At 39.2% G+C, this 25,951-nt stretch overlaps 1 protein-coding gene across 2 annotated transcripts in view; it reads left to right on the forward strand.

Annotated features, from left to right (window-relative positions):
• MYRIP (myosin VIIA and Rab interacting protein) overlaps positions 1–25,951 on the forward strand; it is a 407,166-nt gene that overhangs the window by 192,037 nt on the left and 189,178 nt on the right. For both annotated transcript variants that reach the window (XM_010360033.2, XM_030935142.1), the window contains exon 3: positions 18,276–18,497. In XM_010360033.2, the coding sequence (XP_010358335.1) occupies positions 18,276–18,497 (222 nt within the window). The remainder of the gene's footprint in view (positions 1–18,275; positions 18,498–25,951) is intronic.

The following is a 25,951-nucleotide window of genomic DNA, read 5'->3' on the forward strand; positions in this document are numbered from 1 at the left end:
GTGATGATCCCAGCTTTCTCATGGCTGTTCTCTCATTGCTCTTTTCAAGGAAATACTTGTAATTCTCTTAAGGTACCCTCATTGGTTATTAGAGAGCTTTCCACCTGCTCAAGGTCAGGAGTGGATGTGCCTGATTTCACTCTCTGGCTATTGGCCAAATATTCCAGATGATCCAATGGAGAGATGGGAGCCTTTTCTGAGCACCTGCTGTGGAGCAGAATCTTAGCTGGTTTGAACTGGAATAATTCCAGACATTTATGGGGCTGCTTTTACTTTTTGGTGCCTGCTGCACAACCCTGGTACATTTTCTCATTTATTTCTGCAACAAGCATTTCAGGATGCTGCTGATATCCCTTCTTTGCCAAAAAAAGAAACCAAGGTTTAGAAGACTGAGCGGTTCATAGCTATGAAGAACAGAGCTGGAGCCCTCAGTCTCTCCCAGCGTCCATGTTGACTGAGCTACTTGCTGAACCTGAGGTTGGTAAGGTTCCTGTAGCCTTATCAGACAGTGCTTATGTGGGATGAGTGGGGCATGGCGAGTGGTCTGACTGTCTGGGTTCTGAATTAAAGTGGTCCCCTCTATTTATAGCTGGTAACCAAACAGCGTATTGTTGTGTGTCATTAACATTTGGAGGGAATGTTTAATTTGATTTTCTTTATTCATAAATCTGTGGTATCAAGGGCTCTGTTAGCCTTGACAGATTTTTTATAACACTGTCAGGGGGCAGCAAAATGATTCTGTCTGAAAGTACCTAGTGAGAGAGTGATATTACCCATGACAAACTAAATGCGAAGTATACTTTTAAATTATCATGAACACTGTTAATATTGTTATACTCTAAGGTGGGTTTGCCCTTTGGAGCCCAGTTCTTAAAAGCATTTATAACATTGCTATAAGAAGTATTCCATGAGGGATCTGCTTCCTCACTTCACGTTCACTGTTCAGTCCACAACAGTCTGGCTCCTGCCCAGCTTCCGCTACTGAAATTGCCTTTCTCAGGGTTACTGCTGACACCTATGCAGCCAAATCCAGTGGATATATCTCTGTCCTCACAGCAAACAGTCATCCACTCTCCCCTTCTTGAAACATCCTCTTGCTCTAGCTCCACCTCAGTCCTTCTGTCTGGCTTCTCCTCTTCAGCCTTTTTGCCTGAGTTTAAATGTTTGGGGTTTTCTTGGCTTGTTCTTAGGCCCTCTTTTCCCCCTTGCTGCCCCATCCCTCTAGGGTGGCTCATTCATTGTGTGAAGACGTTTATGATGATGACTTCCAAGCTCACTTAGCTGGCCCAGCCCTTCCTCTGAACTGCTGAAACCTGCATCCAGGTGTCCTCTTGGCATTGCCCTTCAGGTGCCTCCCAGATTTCTCTAAAACTTACTCCTGCCCACCCTTATCTTCTCTCTTTCCATGAATAGCTTCATTCTCCATGTGGTTACACAAACCAGAATCTGGTTCACTCTCTCTCCTGGCCCTCAACAGGTGCAGCAGGCATCAGCCCACTTCCCTGCACTCTCCGATGACTCCTGCCCAGCCCAAACCTCAGTCACCCTCACCAAGATGACTGCAGTGCCCCCCACGCTTCACACTTGCAAAGTCCTCTAACAGTGGGCTTTATCTGACAGTGGCTGATAGTTCCCTGCTCACATCTTCCATAACTTCCCCTTGTACTTAGAAAAAAAATCTTGTGCTCCTCCCCGTCTCCCCCCAATACTAAGCTCTGTTTCCTTGCTACTCTTTCTTTCTGGGATGCTGTGTCTTCCATTGGACTAGCTCCTTCCCATCTTCATGTTTTAACTGAAATGCGACTTCCCCAGAGAAGCCCTCTTTTGCCACCAATCTAAAGTAGGTCCTGATGTTATTCTCGGTCTGAGTATCCTACTTATTCTTATGAGAATGCCTCATAATTTATAGTTCTTTTTTTGCTTAATTTTTTATCATGTGAATTCCTACCTTAATGCACATTTGATGAAGAGAGGGGCTATGTCTATTTTTTTAAAAAATCCTTAGTACCTGTAATAATAGGTGCCTAATAAGTGTGAATTGAGTTAATGATTGACATTCTAAGCAATGCCCATAGCTATCAAGGGGTGGCAAGATGGGCAGGGCCAAGGGGACACCTGGATGCGGGTTTTAGCAGCTCAGAGGAGGGGCAGGACCAGCTAAGTGAGTTTGGAAGTCAATTCCACAAACATCTTCACATATGGGAATGGGTGAGCCACCCTAGGGGGACAGGGCAGCAAGGGGGAAAAAGAGGGCCAAGCTCTCAGCTATAAATCAAAATTACCCTCTCTTTGGTAACTGAGTTGAAGGACAGCAAACAAGAGATGTACATGCCATCACTTCCAGCTATACGCATGGCAGACACTGCTACCTCATCGTGACACCCAGCTCCATTGAGCCTGTGTGTATCCTCTCAACACAGAATGCTTCACCCTCTAACCACCTGTCAGAACTGGCATGGTGATAGACCAAGAGATCATGAAATGTTAATAGGCTTTTAAGATGCCTGTTGTAAGACCAGGAGGAGACTAGACCAGATGTAAGAAGATATTGCTAAAGATCAGACTGAGCATATTCAACACCTTTAGGGAAATACAAATAAAAGCCACAGTGAGCTATGACTTCACACCCTCTGTTACCTAATGCTCAAGCAACAAATAAGTCTTGAGCATTCTTGCCCAGATGCTATTGCAGAAACCTTCTTGACATATAGCCAAATATGTTCAAATGTTATGGATACTTGGATCACTGAATTTCTTGCTAATCCAATGGAAAGACTAGTATTTGCTTTTGTAGCTTTGCACATTTAAAACCTCTAGCAACCCTATGAAGTAGGAATTATAAGTGCCACTCAGAAAAACACAGACCCCAAAAGGTTGGGGAACTTTTTGGTAAGTGATGAGCCCAGTTATACACACTAGCTTCTGACATTAAACCCATCACTCTTTCCCACATAGCTGACCATTTGAAGTCCTGGTCCTTCCCAAGATATTTCAAAGCAAGTAGCCTGTCTTGCATCATTCTTGGTTGATCTGTAATTAACCATTGTAAGTCATCCTATACAATTCTGCCCAATGACTTCTTCCATGAGATACTACATGACAATAGAATCTAATAAGTGAGAGATGGTCTGAAGAATGGCACCCCTTTCCTCCATTGAGCCTGAAAAACACCTGATTTGCTTGGAATAAACTCTAGAGGGCTTGGTACAGTTATTACCAGACACCAGTGAGCTTTAAAATGCCATTGGAATTTGCAGTCCTGTGTATCAGTAAACAAAACTCATAAAACTCAAGTTATCTTATGGATAGAGTTCACAGAGCTTTATGATCCCCAAATAATTTTCTTTCTGGATGTTTTATCCCATTTAATTTAGTATCTCTGAAATATCAATATAAGTCAGTCAATTTGAGGCTGTTCTTATACTGTTGAGAGATGTCAGAGCTGTCAATGACTTAGCACATCTTCTGCCTTCAATCTAAGGGACTGAGTAACATCTTCCTTCCCTGGAAATATCACCTCTGTTCTGTCTCCCTGTAAACATTTTATTCAGCCAAGTGTATGTATATGATATTTTACCCTATAGATTTATTAGCTTGTCTGACAATTCTGGATTCAGCCTCCCTTTATTATACAATAATCAAGCAACAAATAAGTATTGGGCATTTCTATGCAGAGCAGTGAGCCCTGTTCATGTGTTAGAAGATATGTAAGCCAGCTAAGGGTGCCCAAGAGCTAAAGCTGCAAAGATTCTGGATTGTCATGAACATATGTTTATATGTTGTTAAGTAAAAAAATAAGTTGTAAAAACATACATAGATTTCCAAATCCAGTAGCAGGGTAAGATGAGCTGGTGAGATGCTTTCTTTTACTAACACCAAACAAAAATACTAACAAAATGTGGGGTTTAATATAAGAAAGGGAAAATATTTGCAAATTATGTATCTGATAAGGGACTTATATCTAGAATATATTAAAAACCCTTACAACACAACAGTAAAGGACAAATAATCTAATTTAGAAATGGGCCACCTGGGCCTGGTGTCTCATGCCTATAATCCCAGTGGTTTGGGAAGCTGAAGTAGGAAGATCACTTGAAGCTAGGAATTTGAGACCAGCCTGGGCAACAAAGCAAGACCCTGTCTCTACAAAAAAAATTATTTTAAAAAGTAGGCATGACATGTCTGTAGTCCCAGCTACTTGGGAGGCTGAGGTGGGAGGATCACTTGAGCCCAGGAGTCCAAGGCTGCAGTGAGCTATGATGCCACCACTGCATCCCAGCACGGATGACAGAGCAAAACCCTGTCTCTACAAGAAAGAAAGGAAGAAAAGGAAGACAAGGAAGAAGAAGGAAGGAAGGAAGGAAAGAAGGAAGAAAAGAAGGGAAGGAAGGAAGGAAGGAAGGAAGGAAGGAAGGAAGGAAGGAAGGAAGGAAGGAAGGAAGGAAGGAAGGAAGGAAGGAAGGAAGGAAGGAAGGAAGGAAAGAAGGAAGGAAGGAGAGAGAAAGAGAGGGAGAGGGGAGGGGAGGAAGGGAAGGAAGAGAAAGAAGGGAAAGAAAGAAGGAAATGGGCCAAAAATTTGAATAAACTTTCCTCCAAGGAGATATACAAATGGCCAATAAGCACATGAAAAGATGTTCAGCCTCATCAGTCATTAGGGAAATGCAAGTCAAAAGCATGAGATACCACCTCACACCCCCTAAGATGGCTGTAATTTTTTTAAAATGCGGACAATTACAAGTATTGAGGAGGATGTGGAGAAACTAGAACTCTCACATCTTGCTGGTGGGAATGTAAAATGGTATGGCCATTTAGAAAACAGTCTGGCAGTTTCTCAAAAAGTTTAAAAACAGTGTTACTATGTGACATACCAATTTTACTCCTATAATTGAAAATACCTGTCCACACAACTTATACATGAATGTTTATATCAGCACTCATCATAATAACCAAAAATTAGAAACAACGTAAATGTTCATGGTGGATGAATGGATAAATAAAATATGGTATATCCGTAAATGGAATATTATTTAGCAGTAAAAAGGAATGAAATGCTGATGCATGCTACAACATGGATAAACCTTGAACACATTATGCAAAGTGAAAGAAGCCAGACACAGAGGGCCACATATGATATTATTTCATTTATATAAAATGTTCAGAATAGGCAAATTCATAGAAACAGAAAGTAGATTAGTGGTTGGCAGAGGCTGAGGGCAGGGGAGAATGCTTCATGAATACTGAATTTTTGATGCAATGAAAATGTTATGGAGTCAGACAGTAGTGGTGGTTGCATAGCTTTTTGAATATACTGAAAACCACTGAATTGTATACTTAAGAGGAGTGAATTTACTATGTGAATTGTATCTTAATTTTTTCAAAGTCTGGGGAGGGGAGTAAGAAAGGAAAATTCCTAGAGGGTATGTCTTAGTCCATTTGGCTACTATAACAAAATATCATAAACCGGGTGACTAATAAACAAAAGCAATGTATTTCTCACAGTTTTGGAGGCGGGGAGGTCCGAGATCAAGATGTCAGCTGATTTGGTGTCTGTCCGCTTCCTAGTTTGTAGATAATGTCTTCTGTCTGTGTCCTCACATCGTGGAAGGGCAAGGTGGCTCCGTGGAGTCCCATTTATAATGGTACTAGTCCCATTAATGAGGATTTTTACTCTCATGACCTAATCACCTCCCAATGGCCCCACCTCCTAAAACCATCACACTGGGGATTAGTTTTCAACATAAGAATTTTCACAATCATTCAGACCACAGCAGGGTAAAAGTGAAAGAAGGAATTTAAAACCAGAGTGGTCTGCCTAATCCAGTGGGAAATGGGGCTCTAGGTTCTGATGGCTAGAGGCTGCAATGCTAATTTCTGCATGGGGCAGGAGATGTGGCCTTGAGCCTTTGCAAGACAAGCAGCTGAAAATGAAATGCCTGCTTAGAGTTTGGTCTTGAAGGGCTGTACTCTTAGTGAAAGGGACCTCAGAAAATTTTTGCCTACTGGCTTAGGGGATCTACAAAAGAAGTTTATCTTTACTTGGACCCCTGGGTGAGAGAAATGAAGTCTCCCATAAGAAATCAAAACCTCAAAACCCCAAGCCTCCACCACAACAGGGTATTGAAAACTAGAATTATATAAGTCATATAGTAATAGATCCCCCAACATGAGAAACAGATGTGAAGCTGTTCCAGAATTGAGGACTTCTTGGTGATGACTTGTGAATGATATTTGCACAGAAAAGGTGCACTTACATAAAAAGCAGTCTCGACTGGAGATTATCTTAATCAAAATGACAAACCATGAAAGCAAAGGACCTACCTGGAACAAGAGTTAATAGATGCAACCAATAGGCAGATTAGTGCCACCTCTAAGAACTGAATATAAGAATCAGGAAGGGGGTATAAAAGAAGTATATTTAAAATTATTTTTAGAAGAAAGTATAGGAATGAATAGCACCAAGGAGAAAAGGACAAGCAGGCTTAAATGGAAACAAATCATTAGAACGTCTGGAAATGCAAAAATCAGTAAAATTTCAATTAAAATCCAGGAAGAGGTTATAAAAGAAGTATATTTTAAATAATTTTTAAAAGAATGTATAGGAACCAAGAAATGAATGGCACATGAGTGGAACAGGCATATTTAAATGGAAACAAATCATTAGAACTTCTGGAAATATGAAACTCAGTAAAATTTCAAAAGGATTAAATAGTGGAGAAAATGCAGATGAACAAAGAATTATTAAAATGGAACCTAGAACTGAAGTGCTTATCCAGAATACATCTCAGAAATACAAAGGGATGAAAAAAAAAAAAAAGATTAGGAGACATGGAAGAACAGGAAAGGTTTGAGATATAATTGGAATTCCAGGAGCAGAAAATAGAGCAGGAGACAACATTCAAAGTAAACCTGGCTAGAGAATTCTTTAGAATTAATGAAGTTTAAAAAAATGACCAAGACACCCAAGCAAAATGAATGCAAACAAATCCACACTTAGTCACTTCATAGTGAAACTGAAGAACACTAAAGACAAATTTAAAAATTCTTAAAACTAACCAGTGAGAGAAGTTAGAGTCTTCTACAAAGGAAGAATTACATTGACAGACTTCCCATTGCAACATTTGATACCCCCTCCTCCCCAAAAAAGAATAATACCTTTATTCAGTACTTTCAGAAATGAGCTGTCAACTTGGAATTGTGCAGCCTTCTAAACTGTCTTTGAAATGTAAGGGTTAAATGGAGGCTGCTAAAGTTTACCTTGATGAAAGAATTACCAGAAGAACTGAAGCAACAAAGAAAATTAACAGAAAAAGGAAAATCAGATGCAAGAAGCAATAATGTGCAACGAAATTGATAAATGTGTATAAATCTATACAGAAATCAATTTTAAATAGCAAGAGTTCTGCTTTTGATAATTGCTGAGTAAACTTCTATTGGACCAACACGCCTGCAAATAAAAAATACACTTTCTGGAGGAAGTATATATTGCCTTAGAACACCCCGTTTGCAACCAGATGCACGAGATGCTGGAGAGATGTTGACACTTAGATGAAGGAAATGACACTAGCTGAGTTTCCTATCTTTAGGGCTTTCAGTCTCAGGGTAGGCCCTAGTCTTCTTCACGTGGGGTGGCTAAAACCTCAACCAAACAATATTAAGCATAATTTTTGCAATTACAACCCAACATTAAATCAGTAGCATGTAGAACACCAGAGGAAATTAAAGTTTGTATTGTTGATCATGGGACATCTGTTAACTTTATACATTAGTCCAAATATGCATGTTAATATGTTAAAGCTAACCACTAAAAGAAATGAAACAGGAAATGCCTAATCATAATGAAACAACACAGAGAGTGAAGAAAACCAATCTATCTGATAGAAAGTAGGAAGAAACAGAAAAGGCATAGTAAATAGAAAATAAAACATAGCAGAGGGCATGCCCAAGATGGCCGAATAGGAACAGCTCCAGCCTCCAGCTTCCAGCGTGAGCAACACAGAAGATGGGTGATTTCTGCATTTTCAACTGAGGTGCAGACCAACACCTCACAACTCACACGGCGGGGTACACCCCTGAGACGAAGCTTCCAGAGCAAGAATCAGACAGCAACACTCGCTGTTCAGCAACATTATATCTTCTGCAGCCTCCACTGCTGATACCCAGGCCAACAGGGTCTGGAGTGGACCTCAAGCAAACTCCAACAGACCTACAGCTGAGGGTCCTCATTGTTAGAAGGAAAACTAACAAACAGAAAGGACACCCACACCAAAACCCCAGCAGTACGTCACCATCATCAAAGACCAAAGGCAGATAAAACCACAACAATGGGGAAAAAGCAGTGCAGAAAAGCTGGAAATTCAAAAAATCAGAGCGCATCTCCCCCTCCAAAGGAATGCAGCTCATCGCCAGCAACGGAACAAAGTTGGATGCAGAATGACTTTGAGGAGTTAAGAGAAGAAGGCTTCAGTCGATCAAACTTCTCAGAGCTAAAGGAGGAACTATGTAACCAGCGCAAAGAAACTAAAAACCTAGAAAAAAGATTTGATGAATGGCTAACTAGAATAACCAACGTAGAGAAGTCCTTAAAATAACTGATAGAGATGAAAACCATGACACGAAAACGACGTGACAAATGCACAAGCTTCAGTAACCGACTCAATCATCTGAAAGAAAGAGTATCACCGATTGAAGATCAAATGAATGAAATGAAGTGAGAAGAGGAGTGTAGAGAAAAAAGAGTAAAAAGAAATGAACAAAGCCTCCAAGAAATATGGGATTATGTGAAAAGACCAAATCTACGTCAGATTGGTGTGCCTGAAAGTGACAGGGAAAATGAAACCAAGTTGGAAAACACTCTTCAGGATATCATCCAGGAGAACTTCCCCAACCTAGTAAGGCAGGCCAACATTCAAATTCAGGAAATACAGAGAATGCCACAAAGATACTCCTCGAGAAGAGCAACTCCAAGACACATAACTGTCAGATTCACCAAAGTTGAAATGAAGGAAAAAAATGCTAAGGGCAGCCAGAGAGAAAGGTCGGGTTACTCACACAGGGAAGCCCATCAGACTAACAGCAGATCTCTCAGCAGAAACCCTCCAAGACAGAAGAGAGTGGGGGCCAATATTCAACATTCTTAAAGAAAAGAATTTTCAACCCAGAATTTCATATCCAGCCAAGCTAAGTTTCATAAGTGAAGCAGAAATAAAATCCTTTACAGACAAGCAAATGCTTAGAGATTTTGTCACCACCAGGCCTGTCCTACAACAGATCCTAAAGAAAGCACTAAACATGGAAAGGAACAATAGGTACCAGCCATTGCAAAAATATATCAAAATGTAAAGTCCATCAATGCTAGGAGGAAACTGCATCAACTAGCGAGAAAAATAACCAGCTAATATCATAATGACAGGATCAAGTTCACACATAACAATATTAACCTTAAATGTAAATGGACTAAATGGTCCATTTAAAAGACACAGACTGGCAAATTGGATAAAGAGTCAAGACCCCTCAGTTTGCTGTATTCAAGAGATGCATCTCACATGCAGAGACACACATAGGCTCAAAATAAAAGGATGGAGGAAGATCTACCAAGAAAATGGGGAAAAAAAAAAAGCAGGGGTTGCAATCCTAGCCTCTGATGAAACAGACTTTAAACCATCAGAGATCAAAAGAGACAAAGAAGGCCATTACATAATGGTGAAGGGATCAATTCATCAGGAAGAGCTAACTATCCTAAATATATATGAACCCAATACAGGAGCACCCAGATTCATAAAGCAAGTCCTTAGAGACTTACAAAGAGACTCAGACTCCCATACAATAATAATGGGAGACTTTAACACCCCACTGTCAACATTAGACAGATCAACGAGACAGAAAGCCAACAAAGATATCCAGGAATTAAACTCAACTCTGCACCAAGCACACCTAATAGACATCTACAGAACTCTCCACCACAAATCAACAGAATATACATTCTTCTCAGCACCACATCACACTTATTCCAAAACTGACAACATAGTTGGAAGTAAAGCACTCCTCAGCAAATGTAAAAGAACAGAAATTATAACAAACTGTCTCTCAGACCACAGTGCAATCAAAATAGAACTCAGGACTAAGAAACTCAATCAAAACTGCTCAACTACATGGAAACTGAACAACCTGCTCCTGAATGACTACTGGGTACATAATGAAATGAAGGCAGAAATAAAGATGATCTTTGAAACCAATGAGAACAAAGATATAACATACCAGAATCTCTGGGACACATTTAAAGCAGTGTGTAGAGGGAAATTTATAGCACTAAATGCCCACAAGAGAAAGCAGGAAAGATCTAAAATTGACACCCTAACATCACAATTAAAAGAACTAGAGAAGCAAGAGCAAACACATTCAAAAGCTAGCAGAAGGCAAGAAATAACTAAGATCAGAGCAGAACTGAAGGAGATAGAGACACAAAATCCCTCCAAAAAATCAATGAATCCAGGAGTTGGTTTTTTGAGAAGATCAACAAAATTGACAGACCGCTAGCAAGACTAATAAAGAAGAAAAGAGAGAAGAATCAAATAGACGCAATAAAAAATGATAAAGGGGATATCACCACCGACCCCACAGAAATACAAACTACCATCAGACAATACTATAAACACCTCTACACAAATAAACTAGAAAATCTAGAAGAAATGGATAATTTCCTGGACACTTACACTCTCCCAAGACTAAACCAGGAAGAAGTTGAATCCCTGAATAGACCAATAGCAGGCTCTGAAATTGAGGTAACAATAAATATCCTACCAACCAAAAAAAGTCCAAGACCAGATAGATTCACAGCTGAATTCTACTAGAGGTACAAGGAGGAGTTGGTACCATTCCTTCTGACACTATTCCAATCAATAGAAAAAGAGGGAATGCTCCCTAACTCATTTTACGAGGCCAACATCATCCTGATACCAAAGCCTCACAGAGATACAAAACAAGAGAGAATTTTAGACCAATATCCCTGATGAACATCGATGCAAAAATCCTCAATAAAATACTGGTAAACCAAATCCAGCAGCACATCAAAAAGCTTATCCACCATGATCAAGTGGGCTTCATCCCTGGGATGCAAGGCTGGTTCAACATATGCAAATCAGTAAATGTAATCCAGCATATAAACAGAACCAAAGACAAAAACCACATGATTATCTCAATAGATGCAGAAAAGGCCTTTGACAAAATTCAACAGCCCTTCATGCTGAAAACTCTCAATAAATTCGGTATTGATGGAACATATCTCAAAATAATAAGAGCTATTTATGACAAACCCACAGCCAATATCATACTGAATGGGCAAAAACTGGAAGCATTCCCTTTGGAAACTGGCACAAGACAGGGATGCCCTCTCTCACCGCTCCTATTCAACATAGTGATGGAAGTTCTGGCTAGGGCAATCAGGCAAGAGAAAGAAATAAAGGGTATTCAATTAGGAAAAGAAGTCAAATTGTCCCTGTTTGCAGATGACATGATTGTATATTTAGAAAACCCCATCATCTCAGCCCAAAATCTCCTTAAGCTGATAAGCAACTTCAGCAAACTCTCAGGATACAAAATCAATGTGCAAAAATCACAGGCATTCTTATACACCAGTAACAGACAAACAGAGAACCAAATCATGAATGAACTCCCATTCACAATAGCTTCAAAGAGAATAAAATACCTAGGAATCCAACCTACAAGGAATGTAAAGGACCTCTTCAAGGAGAACTACAAACCACTGCTCAGTGAAATAAAAGAGGACACAAACAAATGGAAGAACATTCCATGCTCATGGATAGGAAGAATCAATATTGTGAAAATGGCCATACTGCCCAATGTAATTTATAGATTCAATGCCATCCCCATCAAGTTACCAATGACTTTCTTCACAGAATTGGAAAAAACTACTTTAAAGTTCATATGGAACCGAAAAAGAGCCTACATTGCCAAAACAATCCTAAGCCAAAAGAACAACTCTGGAGGCATCACGCTACCTGACTTCAAACTATACTGCAAGTGTACAGTAACCAAAACAGCATGGTACTGGTACCAAAACAGAGATATAGACCAATGGAACAGAACAGAGCCCTCAGAAATAATACCACATATCTACAGTCATCTGATCTTTGACAAACCTGACAAAAACAGGAAATGGGGAAAGGATTCCCTATTTAATAAATTGTGCTGGGAAAATTAACTAGCCATAAGTAGAAAGCTGAAACTGGATCCTTTCCTTACTCCTTATACGAAAATTAATTCAAGATGCATTAGAGACTTAAATGTTAGACCTAAATCCATCAAAATCGTAGAAGAAAACCTAGGGAATACCATTCAGGACATAGGCATGGGCAAGGACTTCATGTCTAAAACACCAAAAGCAACAGCAACAAAAGCCAAAATTGACAAATGGGATGTAATTAAACTAAAGAGCTTCTGCACAGCAAAAGAAACTACCATCAGAGTGAACAGGCAACCTACAGAATGGGAGAAAAATTTTGCAATCTACTCATCAGACAAAGGGCTAATATCCAGAACCTATAAGGAACTCAATCAAATTTACAAGAAAAAAACAAACAACCCCATCAAAAAGTGGGCAAAGGATATGAACAGACACTTCTCAAAAGAAGACATTCATACAGCCAACAGACACATGAAAAAATGCTCATCGTCACTCACCATCAGAGAAATGCAAATCAAAACCACAATGAGATACCATCTCACACCAGTTAGAATGGCAATCATTTAAAAAATCAGGACACAACAGGTCCTGGAGAGGATGTGGAGAAATGGGAACACTTTTATACCGTTAGTGGGAGTATAAACTAGTTCAACCATTGTGGAAAACAGTGTGGCGATTCCTCAAGGATCTAGAACTGGAAATACCATTTGACCCAGCCATCCCATTACTGGGGATATACCCAAAGGATTATAAGTCATGCTGCTATAAAGGCACATGCACACATATGATTATTGCGGCATATTCACAATAGCAAAGACTTGGAATCAACCCAAATGTCCATCAGTGACAGACTGGATTAAGAAAATGTGGCACATATACACCATGGAATATTATGCAGCCATAAAAAAGGATGAGTTTGTGTCCTTTGTAGGGACGTGGATGCAGCTGGAAACCATCATTCTCAGCAAACTATCGCAAGAACAGAAAACCAAATACCGCATGTTCTCACTCATAGGTGGGAATTGAACAATGAGATCACTTGGACACAGGAAGGGGAACATCATACACTGGGTCCTATTGTGGGGAGGGGGTAGGGGGAAGGGATAGCATTAGGAGACATACCTAATGTAAATGACGAGTTAATGGGTGCCGCACACCAACATGGCTCATGTATACATATGTAACAAACCTGCACATTGTGCACATGTACCCTAGAACTTAAAGTGTAATAATAAAAAAAAGAAAATAAAACATAGCATAGTCGAAAAAAGTCCAAATCTATTAGTAATTTCAATATGAATATATTTGTCTCACTCTCAATGAATCTGCATTTTTTGCATAAGATACAATAATCACGGAGTACAGAAAGCAGTCAGATACACATTTGTCTCAGGTGAGCCAAGCCACTTTTAATTCAGTCCTTTGTCCCGTGCCTGTGAAGACAAGATGTTAATTTACACTGTCAGGGTAAAATTGAAAGGAACTAAAGGGCCTTCCTTGTGAGCAAATTGCAAGGGAGGTATATAGCCTTTTATCTTGTAGTTGTCTATTTAGGAACAAAGGGAGGCAGGTTTGCATGGTCTAGTTCCCAGCTTGACTTTTCCCTTTGGTTTAGTGGGTTTGGGTTCCAGGGACTTTATGTTCCTTTTACAACACATATTGCCCCAGATGGTCTTCCTCACAAATTTTTCACAAGGAAATTCCTTGTGAGCCACTAAATCTTTCAGGATACATATCCCCCTATAAACTAGTCTTAAAACTGAGTTCTGCTGACTCTTATCTTACAATATCAATTACCAGCTTAACGTCATAGGTACGGGACAATGACAAGACCAGAAATCATCCTTCTGCCTACCCTGAGATGGATGCAGAATTGACTTTTCCCTCTACGCCCTCTTTTCACATGTGAAATGTAGATTTGTGAATGCTAATCAGAGCCTCACAAGAATGTAACCATTTACATCATTGCCTACCCCCACTTCCTGTTTTCTCTCTGGCTCAGACTTTCTCCTTTAAATACTGAAGTTCCCAAAACCCTCTTTGGAAAAATCTCAGGTCACAGATGCTCCCATGACTTGTGTTTTTCCCGGAAGTGTCCTCAACCTTGGCTAAATTAACCTCTATCCATTGAGACCTGCCTCAGTGACTTTTTGGTTAACATCTTGTTATCAGTCAGTAGAGAATAAACATTCTTTTCAAACACACATGGGCTTTACACAAATTGGCTAACCATGAAGCTATAATGAAAGTCTCAATGAATACCAAAGAATTTATTTGAGACTTTCTGATCAAAATGTTAAAAAAAGTTAATAACAAAAGCCACAAATTTGGAAAATTTTAAACCTGAGAATTATAAAATATGTAAGACTAAATGACAATAAAAATTTTCTTATTTAAAACCTGCAAGGTACAACAAAAGAGATGTGTTGAGAAAATTTTATAGCCTTAAATGCATAGATTAGGAAAGAGTAAATGTTAAAAGTCCATTTACTTTAAAAAATTTTACTTGTTAAAGGTTAGAGAAAGTAATAAACTCAAACCAGTAGAAGGAAGAAATAATAAAGGCTGGACCTTATTGCAATGGAGAACAAATAAGCAGTGTAGACAACCATCAACCTAACTAAAAGCTAGTTATCCTTAAAATTAATGAAATAAGTAAACCTCTGAACTTACTGAACAAGGGCCAAATAAACAATATTCTGAAAGAAAAGAGGGACATAATGACAGAGGTAGCAGAGATCTTACAATCATGAGAGAAATCTGTGAACCACTTTATACCAACACACTTGAAAACCTAAACAAAAATGGACCATTTTTTAGGTTTCATAATTAAAACAGTATAAATAATACCATCCTTTTAATTTAAAAATATGGGGACAGGGGAAGGAGAGAGAGGGAACAAGGGGGTGGGGAAGAGAAAGAAAGGTAATTCTTGTGATCTTCCTTCTTGCTTACCTGTGTCCTGATTCATTTACTCCCATGCCTTGTGAGTCAGACAAGGGTGACTCCTACATATGCAGCCATTTTTTATCAGTTAGGTCACAGCTTTGGATAATTTTCCTCTAATCAGCCATGAAGGGCCCTGGAACAAGATAAGAGAGGGGACATATGGGAACCTGGATAGGCAGAGATGGCACAGCAACATGTCCAGTAACAGGGCCTCGGAAGGAATCCCAGAGATGGTGGCTGAGGACTTTAACTGCAGCGTGCCCACATGAAATGGTTTTCTGTTCTGCCTGGAGCTGAGTTTCTCTTCCATCACCTTCCACTACCTTAAGCCATTGGTAATAAATGTCCATCACCCACCACACCTGACAGTCTGCTGCTTCAGTGAACTGAAAAGAAGGGATTTGTCCATGCTTGGGGAAAGTTGGGGTGGAGAAAGGCTACCTAGTCATATAGACCATGACTCAAACAATCTATTCAGTAAAAGGTTAACATTAATGTTGAAAATAATCTTCATTAGTGAATAAATATTTTATTCCTTAAAAAGTCTTGTCTAACATTTAAAAAGTCAGAACAGGAGGAAGAGATAGCTTGCAAAGGAATTGGAAAAGGGCTAAGGAAAACAAGAGTAACATGAGGAAGGGAAGAGAGTATTTCAAGAATGGAAGAATAATCAGGTAAGACAAGGCCTAGAAAGTCCCCTTGGATCTTTCAACATGAAGGTTAGTGGGGGATCTCCAGCAGAGTTTTTCTTTTATTTAAGAAAAAGAACAAAAGGTCCACTGGAGTGGACCCAGGAGTGATGGGAATAAAGAACATATACTGACTACCAGGGATGGTTCTTTCAGGAATTTTAACTAGAAGAGGTTAGGACTATTAGAGAGTGGCAACTAGATGAGGATATAGTGTTGAGGAAAGTTTATACTTACTGTTTTCCTTTTTTAAAAAAAAAAAAAACTAGAAACTATATTAGTTTCCTGAGGCTGCTGTAACAAATTACCACAAACAGGTGGCTTAAAACAACAAGAATGTATCATTTCCCTCTTCCGGAGGTCAAAAGTCTACAATCAAGGCGTTGGCAGGGCCACACTCCCTCCCAAGTCTCTGGGGGAGAATCTGCCCATGCCTCTTTCCTAGCTTTTGGTGGCTTCTGGCAAACCTTGGTGTTACTGGGATTGTAGCCACAGCACTCCAATCTCTGCCTTTGTCTTCATATTGCCTTCTCTGTGTGTCTCTTAAAGGACAGTTGTCATTGGATTTAGAGCTCACTCAGAAAATGCAAGATAACTACATCTCGATATTCTTAATTTATAAGAAGACCCCTTCTCCAAATAAAGTAAAAGCTACAGTTTCCAGTGATTTAGGGCATGGGCATATCATTTGAGAGTGCCAACCTTCAACCTATACAGGGGCTAATTGACTATGTACATAAACTGATGGGGTGGTCTAGGCCTTCTTAAGCAAGACATAAAGCCCAATGTCCATGAAAGAAAAGCCTGACAGATTTAACTACAGAAAAATTAAGCATTTCTAAACAAGAATAAACATCATAAACATAAAAAGACAAGGACAGAACAGGAGAAAATATTTGCCACATACATCATAAATATATCCAGTATTAACTGCACAATCACAACTGGGTACAGAAAAATAGTGATAGTAGTAAAGAGTAGTAAATAGTCATAGTAAAAATAAAAATAGTAGTAAAGATAAAAAGTTAAAAAAAAGTAATGAAGTAAAACAGTAGTAAAACAATAGTAGCAGTAAAAGTAGTAAAATACTTTCAAGTATTATGATAGTAAAATGCTGCAGTAAAATATAGATGCTCCTTGATTTACAGTGGGATTGCGTCCTAGTAGACCCATCATAAGTTGAAACTATCATAAGTTGAAAATGCATTTAATACACCTAACCTACTGAACATTACAGCTTAGCCCAGTCAACTTAAACATGCCCAGAACACTTACATTAGCCTGCAGCTAGGCAAACTCATCTGACAACATAGTAAAACATAGTACACCGTAGACTATATCCCTCATGACCTCATGGCTGACTGGGAGCTGTGGCTCACTGCTGCTATGCTCAGCATCATGATAGAGTATTGTATCACTTTCTGGTGCTTTTTAATGAATCCATATAGTTTCTGCATCATCAGAAAGTTGAAAAATCGTAAGTTGAACCATTATAAGTGGGTGACTGTGTTTTACTATTATAATGATAGTGTGTAACAGTAGGAAAATAGTAAAAGTAGTAGTGTAGTAATAGAGTAGTACTAAAATAGTAAAAATTATAGTCTAGTAATATAGTATAGTAATAGTAAAATAGTAGTAAAAATAATAATTTTTCTACTGTTCTTTGGGGGCCCCCATTTTTGTAGCAGGAAAAACAACTCAAACCTGCTGATTCAGAGGAATTTTTTTTTTTCATTTTTTCCCCCAGGTTACTCAACCTGTTTGCAGTGTATTTTTCTTCTCACTGAGCACAGAGAGGAGTGTATGCACTGTCATGTTTTGCATTAATGTGGTTGGCTGTGTGCCCAGTGATCAGGAGTTTTTTAGAAGAACAGAATTGTTCTTTTATCCAACTCTGAATCACAAGTGCCTTGATCTGCCCATCATGCATAGAATCCTTATTGACTCATATAGATTTGAAAGCTTTTAAAATCCTTGGGTACTTCAGTTTCCAGGGATGTTAAGTAAAGCCAGGACTGCATTTATCATATTCCCAGCTGGGCTGTGTGAGGATTAATGTTTTATCATAAGTGATCTCCTGCTCCTTTAAAAAGGCATTAATTAAGTTAAAGGTTTTATTTTTCAAGGATGTGCTTATTAGTTTTTTAATAACTTGTATCTCAATGTAGTCTCTGAAATGTAAGTAATAAGGTTTTCATGCTTTCTCATAGAAAATCTGACATACAGGAGTACACAAAACTAATCCACAAGCATGTGTTGGATTCTTCTCTGGTCATAATGTTGAGCAGTTGATCTTTCTGAGTTCTCTTGTTTTCCAGGAAGGTCCTACATGGTAGCTTGGCCTAAGGGAGGGCCAAGGTGGGTGCTTTGGGGAGACAGCCTCTGACCTGATGTTGTGTTTCTCTCCTCCTCCCGTTTCCCCTACCTTGGTTTCCCAGTGAGCTGAAGCAGAAGCTGGATGAGGAAGGCAGCAAGTGCAGCATTCTCTCGAAGCACCAGCAGTTCGTGGAGCACTGCTGCATGCGCTGCTGCTCGCCCTTCACCTTCCTCGTCAACACCAAGCGCCAGTGTGGAGATTGCAAGTTCAATGTCTGCAAGAGCTGCTGCTCCTACCAGAAGCATGAAAAAGCCTGGGTCTGCTGCGTCTGCCAGCAAGCGAGGTGAGTAGCTGGTGCATTCCCAGGGTCTATGCTGGTGATTTAGAGAGATTCACCTGCCACTTCCTTCAGTCAGGTAGGACCAGCTATCATTGGTAGATCAACACAGAGTATTGACCAAAGTAAAGAGCTTACTGAAGAGAGATGCATGGATAAGGAAACCGGTTGATCTTTATAGGGAGGATGAGAGGGGGCCACCCAGGAGCACCTGGGCGTGAATGGAAAGGGCTTTCTTGGGATTGAAGATGTAGCTCCTACATATGTTATTCATCTTTTTGGAATTTCTCATCTGGTCTCATCCTTTCGTTCATTCATTCCACAAGCATGTGTTGGATTCTTAGGAATGATGCTGGGTGCAGGAAACATGATGGTGAATTAGGCCAATTATGAGTGACTCAGAGGCATAGCGGATGGTGTGATACATAAGTGCTGGGCCTTCGTATGTGAAGATACATGCCCTGACTAACTTGTATGTTGGCTATGGGGGCACTGAGCAAGGAGAGATTGGCCCTGCGGCTTGGGGAAAGCTTCATAGAGGACAATAAATAAAAGCAAGATTGTAAAAGATAAAAAAGAATCAATGCTGTGAAAGGGGAGATGAAGACAACCTTGTGAAGGAAGTAACAAGCATGGCATTTCACATTCTCCCTCAGCGACTAGCAGAGCACTTATTTGATCTGTTGAGTATTTGGAAACTGATGAGTTTGATAAACCAGTGTTTGGTATTTGTCTGTGCTGATCCTAGCATCTGTAGTGTGCATTGTGATTCGTATTTGCTGCATGCTTCCAAAATGACTGTTAGTGAGTGAAGCTGAGATGAGCAGGTCCTGGGAGCACACATTCAGAAGCCCCTGACTCCCATACCTTTTCCTTCTTTCCTCCTTTCTCCTCTCCCTGCCCTGTTTACTCTCTTGTATCCTGTAATTCATCAAGACCTAGAAATTTCCCAAAGAGCTAGTTAATGGGGACAGCTGCCAAGTTTTCTTGGGGTCTCCAAGGAATCAGGCTCTGGGCTACAAAAAAAAAAATACATATATATATATTCATTCATTCCAGAGACACAAACTGAAACAGAAAAGTGGTTCTTTGAGCACCCAGTACCCAAGGCTGGGTGCTGCGCAGGTCTTGTGTCTGACTTTGTCAGAGCAAGGAGCGCATCTGGGTCCCCACATGGCAGCTTGAAAGGAGGAGGAAAAGTCCTGCAACAACAAAGGGAGGGAGGAGACTGGGATTGTAGATGAGCATACGTCTGGGAGTGATCAACAGAGAGAGGTTCATCCATGCCTTCTATTTCTCAGTCAAGGTGGGGTAAGGTGAAGCACTGAGAACAAGACAGTTGGATGTTGGAAGAAATAAGAGTAGATCTAAATAGGCATTACAGGAGTTGGAGATGCAGACATTCAAGTCAAGTTCCTGTAACTAATCATGAATCTGTTTTCTTTCAATCTTCCCACAGATTGTGAGTTTTTGTGAGGCTTGGGACAGGTCAGAGGGTAATGGAGTTAAGGATATTGGACAGTGAAGAAAGTAAAGACAGAATCTGGATAGTAAGGAAAAACAGAAAGGGGCTCTGGATGGATGGGGAGAAAATGCAGGCGTCAATCAACCAGAAGTATCTGGTAAAGTCGAAGAACTGTCACAGTGGGAGTACTTGACAAAGAAAATTGGAAAAAATGAAAATTCTATATAGAGAAAAAGATGAATTTCTAAAGTAGATCAGTTGAGTGGTGACCATGGGAAGAGGAGACAATGTCTAGAAGAAGTTAAGGGACCAAAATACCAGCGCCTATATGATTGGAAAAAACCAGGGTAGTGCCACAGTATGGAAGTGAAGAATGAGCCAGGTGTCAAGTTTTTCTTAAATGAGAAGAGGGAACTAGAAGATCAGGATGCAAGAGACATAAGGAGTTGGAGAAAGTGAGATGACTGCATATTATGATTCTGCACCTACCAAGTTGGGCAAGTCCTGTGTAGCATTTGACTCAAACATCTGCCATGGCTGCATGCGCTACACTGACATTTGTTACCAACTGGTGGTAAACACCGCCAGGACAGGGACACTGTCTTCGTCAACTCCATTTGTAGCACCAGAGCCTGGCACATAGAAAGCACATGAGTCTTTGTGACCCAAATAGAACAGGACAATGTTCAAGAGTAGCCAGATGCATAGTACAAAATGAGGCTTTAGGAATTTTAGAGAAAAGGACTCAGAGAGTATTAGATGTCCTAAAGGGATTTCATGGAAAAGGAGGGCATCCTAGATAGAACTCAGTTGAAGAGGAGGAATCAGGAGACACTCTCAGACAAGGTGTGGCATGAGCAAACCAAACAGAGTCCCCCAAGGTGTGTGGAGGGCCTGAAGCAGACCACTATTGTAGCAGGATGACGACAAGTGGTTGGGTCAGTTTGCGTGAAGAATTGGGGTTTGATCTTTAAGGGATGGTGAAATCATTGGAATGTCAAACACTAGCAGTTATTAAAGTATACTATACTGTGTTTCAACATATTCCCCCACAAATAAAAGGAAGTATCAGTACCTACACGATTTCATTTATTTCAATATGTACCTATTCCTCTTCTCCCCAGGTAAGAAAAGTCACCAAATTTACTAAACGATAAGTAGCAATAGAGTGCAGTCACAGCCTCTCGACCCCACATTCACCATGAGTTGTATGCAGGGGTCTATTATTAGTTACAATTAAATGACACATTGCATTTATCAAATACCAGCAATGCTGAGTAGTTCCTGTACCACCTCAGAATCACATCACTTATAAATGGAAGAACCTTGCCTTGCAAAAGCAAGATCTTCTGATTCCAACCATTTGCTATTTCTCTCATACAATGTTGTCTCAAGAATTTGTCAGATATTGGAAAAATAAGTTGTAAAAAAAATCAGCAATGGCTGCCAAGACTATATTTTAAGTTTTCATTTCATATTTCTAGCAACTTAATGAGGAGGCAGGAGGCTTAGGTAGTCCCATTTCACTTAATCTTGCATCATGTTCGTGTCAACATTGCATGACAGCTCCTGAGTCTCAGAAGCTGAGCATTATAAAATAAAGAACCATTCATAGAAGGATACTTGGAAAGACATGCAACAGCCAGTGTGCCCTTGTTCCTTTTTTTGTTTGTTTGTTTGTTTTAAGAAAGAGGAGGGTTACTGAGGAGTCTTCTACATTCAATGTGTCTAGCTCAAATAGAACATACCCACACTTGTTTAATCAAAGCTGGCAGAAAGGAGATGCTGAGGAGAAATTGGAAATGTTCCTGCTTTAATCTTGTATTATGTCTTGAGATTATTATTGGCTGAAACCCAAAGGGATGGAGAAACTTAGTTCATTCCCTATTTTTCTGTATTGCTCAATTCAATCACAGGAACCTGTCTAGGAAAGAAATCCATGAAATATGTGGCCTGTTTTTGCTTCCTGAAATGTCTCTAAGACCCAGTTTGACAGAGAAGTATGTCTTTCAAAGTACCACAGTTGTATGGCCTATGAGCAGACAGTCTTTTATGTTGTACCTGGATCACATTCTTGTTTTTTGAAGGATGCCTTGGAGGAGTTAATTTTATTTATATAGCAACAAACTGTGTAACCCTTCAACATTACACAAGTGCTACAGCCAAATTCATCATGTAACACATTTAAGGATTATGTGACTTGAATATTGTGGCAGTGTGGACACTCAGTGCTGCTTGTCCACTTTGTCCAGTAGCTCCTCTGCCCTTCATTCAATCTGAAACTCCCTTCTTGGTTAGAACTGATTTACTTTAGATGCTAGTCTTTGGCACATTCTTCTAGAATTTTCATTGTCAAGCAAGTGAGTTTTTAAAACATTGTGTGTCAGATTCTAAGAAGAGCACATTTTGTGTTTGCGTATGAAATCTCAATAGTTGATAGCAGATCTGTGAGGATACACAGACGACCACTTTTGTGAGGCCACTTTCAGACCCATATTCACTCCCGCTACCCATGAGGTACATTCCTTTCCTTATTTAAATAAAACCATTTTTGTTACATTGGTTTAATTTCTAGCTATTTGTCCAGTGGTTACCATATGCATATGTTTTTTGAGATACTATGGGCTGTGAATAATTATAATAATAAAAATTATTGTCCACAAAAAATTAGGAGCAGGAATTAAAGGTAGACATTCATGCTACAATATGAATAGCTTCAGAAGTAATAACTGTATAAAATACCTGGGGCTGTCTCTTGTGCAGCTCTAAATGAGAGAGTCATATTAGAAACATGGCATCCATCAGGAGAGGACCCAGACAGTGTCAAGTCTCTAAGAAAAAGGTGGTAACCTATAACTTTAACTTTCTTCTTTTCGTCTCAATGAAAAACAGTCTATATTTCCTACTGTTCTGTTTGATTATTTAGTTCAGTTAAAGCATTTTGAGAATTTTAAAGTTGTAATTATAATCATTTGGTTCTTTGTTAGGCATTTTGCTTCATATATTTTGCATTAAAATGTATTTCTGTTATCAGTGTTAGTCTAAAATTTTTAGCTTTGGGAGATTAAAAAATTAAATATATTAGAGAATGAATGATGAATTACTTATTTTGGAAGTTATACAGAAAATGGGATACTACTGAATCATCCCCTTTGTCATTTTTTCATTATATATAGGTTTATCTTCTTGACAATTTGTTGTATGCATTCATTCAAACATTATGAATAAAGACATATAGTACTTGTATTTTAAGGTCTTCTTCAGGAAACAAAACTTTTCAGAGTGAGCCCAGACCATACATATCAGTCATAATCATTTTGGGTCTAATTGGTTTGGGAGCAACATTCCTACTTTCCCTGGAAACAAATTGGCTTTCTAGCTCTTTGCTTCATTATAAGAATTGTTCACTCTAAGTTTTGTCATTTTGTACTGCCATAGACATATCTCATTTTATTGTACTTTACTTTGCTATGCTTCACAGATATTACATTTTTTACAAATTGAAGGTTTGTGGCAACCCTGCATTGAGCAAGTCTGTCGAGGGTACTTTTTCCAATAGCATAGGCTCACTTCATGTCTCTGTGTCACATTTTGGTAATTCTCACAATACTTCAGGCTTTTCTGTTATATATCAAACTTTCTCATTATTATTGTTATAGTCATCTGTAATCAGTGATCTTTGATGTTGCTATTATAATTGGGGGCACCACAAACCACACCCATATAAGACAGGACAAACTTAATCTATCAGTATTGTGTGTATTCTGACTGTTCCACTGACTGGTGGTTCTCACATCTCTCTCCCTCTCCCCAGGCCTCCTTATTCCCTGAGACACAACAATACTAAATTCAGTTAATTAATGGCCCTATAATGGCCTCTAAGTGTTCAGAAAAAAAATAAAAAAGAAAAGTTGCACATCTCTCACCTTAAAGTTAGAAATGATTAGTGAGGAAGGCATGTTGAGAACCAAGATAGGCCAAAAGCTAGGTTTCTTGAGCCAGTTAGCCAGGTTGTGAATGCAAAGGAAAAGCTCTTGAAGGAAGTTCAAAGTGCTACTCCAGTGAACACATGAATGATAAAAATGGAACAGCCTTATTGCTGATGGGGAGAAAGTTTGTGTGGTCTGGATAGAAGGTCAAACCTGCCACAACATTCCCTTAAGTCAAAGCCATATTCAGAGCAAGGCCCTAACTCTTCTATTCCGTGAACACTGAGAGAGGTGAGGAAGCTGCAGTGGAAAAGTTTGAAGCTAGTAGAGGTTGGTTTATGAGGTTTAAGGAAAGAATCCATCTCTATAACATAAAAGTGCAAGGTGAAGCAACAAGTGCTGATGGAGAAGCTGTAGGTTATCCAGAAGATCTAGCTAAGATCATTGATTAAGGTGGCTACACTAAACAATAGATTTCATCAATGTTGACAAAACAACCTTTTATTGGAAGAAAATGCCATCTACAACTTTCATAACTAAAAAGAAGTCAATACCTGGCTTCAAAGAACAGGCTGTCTTGTTAGGGGCTGATGCAACTGGTGACTTCCAGTTGAAGCCAATGCTCATTTTAGCACTCCAAATATCCTACGTCCTTTAAAACTATGCTAAATTTACTCTGCCTGTGTTCTATAAACAAAACAACAAAGCCCGAATGATAGTGTATATGTTTACAGCATGGTTTATTGAATATTTTAAGCCCACTGTTAAGACCTACTGCTCAGAAAAAAAAAAAAAAAAAAAAGATACCTTTCAAAATATTATTGCTCATTGGCAATGCATCTGATCACCCAGGAGCTCTGATGAAAATATACAAGGAGATGAATGTTGTTTTCATGTCTGCTAACATAACATCCACGCTGCAGCCCAGGATCAAGCAGTAATTTTGACTTTTAAGTCTTATTATTTCAGAAATACATTTCATAAGGCTATAACAGCCACACATAGTGATTCTTCTGGTAGATCTTGGCAAAGTAAATTGAAAACAACCTTTTGGAAAGGATTCACCATTCTAGATGTCATTAAGAGCATTTGTGATTTGTAAGAAGAGGTAAAAATATTAGCAGGTATTTGGAAAAAGTTGATTCCAGCCCACATTGATGACTTTGAGGGATTCAGGACTTCAGTGGAGGAAGTAACTGCAGATGTGTTAGAAATAGCAAGGGAACTAGAATTAGAAGTGGAGCCTGACAATGTACTGAATTGCTGCAATCCCATGAGAAAACTTGAACAGGTGAAGAGTTGCCTCTTACGAATGAGCAAAGAAAATGGTTTTTTGAAATGGAATCTACTCCTGGTCAAGATACTATGAACATTGTTGAAATGACAAAAAATGATTTAGAATAGTTCATAAACTTAGTTGATAAAGCAGTAGCCCAGGTTTGAGAGGATTGACTTCAACTTTGAAAAAGTTTTACTGTAAGTAAAATGCTATCAAACAGCATCACATGCTACAGAGAAATCTTTCATGAAAGGAAGATCAATCAACATGGCAGACTTCATAATTGTCTTATTTTAAGAAACTGCCAAAGCCACCCCAACCCTCAGCATCCACCACCCTGATCAGTCAGCAACCATTGACAAACATCAAGACCCTCAACCAACAAAAGATTGCAACTTACTGAAGGCTCAGATTATTTTTAGTGTTTCTTTAACAATAATGTATTTTTAATTAGTTATGTACATTTTTTGGGCACAATGCTGTTGCACAATTAAAAGACTACAGAATGTTGTAAACATAAATTTTATGTGCACAACAGTTAATAGACTACAGTATAGTCTATCTAACTTTTATATGCACTGGGAAACAAGAAATTTGTGTGACTCACTTTTTTGTGATATTCACTTTATTGTGGTGGTCTGGGATTGAACCCACAATATGCCCAAGGTGTGCCTATACTACCTTTAACACAGAACAATTTGGAAAATTGTTTTCAGGGAATGGGAGAAAAATTATTCTTGGAACTGAAATCAAAACACAGCTCATTAAGTTTGTGGCATTTGCTTTG

The sequence above is a fragment of the Rhinopithecus roxellana genome, chromosome 1 (genome assembly GCF_007565055.1).
Source record: "Rhinopithecus roxellana isolate Shanxi Qingling chromosome 1, ASM756505v1, whole genome shotgun sequence".
Taxonomy (NCBI): Eukaryota; Metazoa; Chordata; class Mammalia; order Primates; family Cercopithecidae; genus Rhinopithecus; species Rhinopithecus roxellana.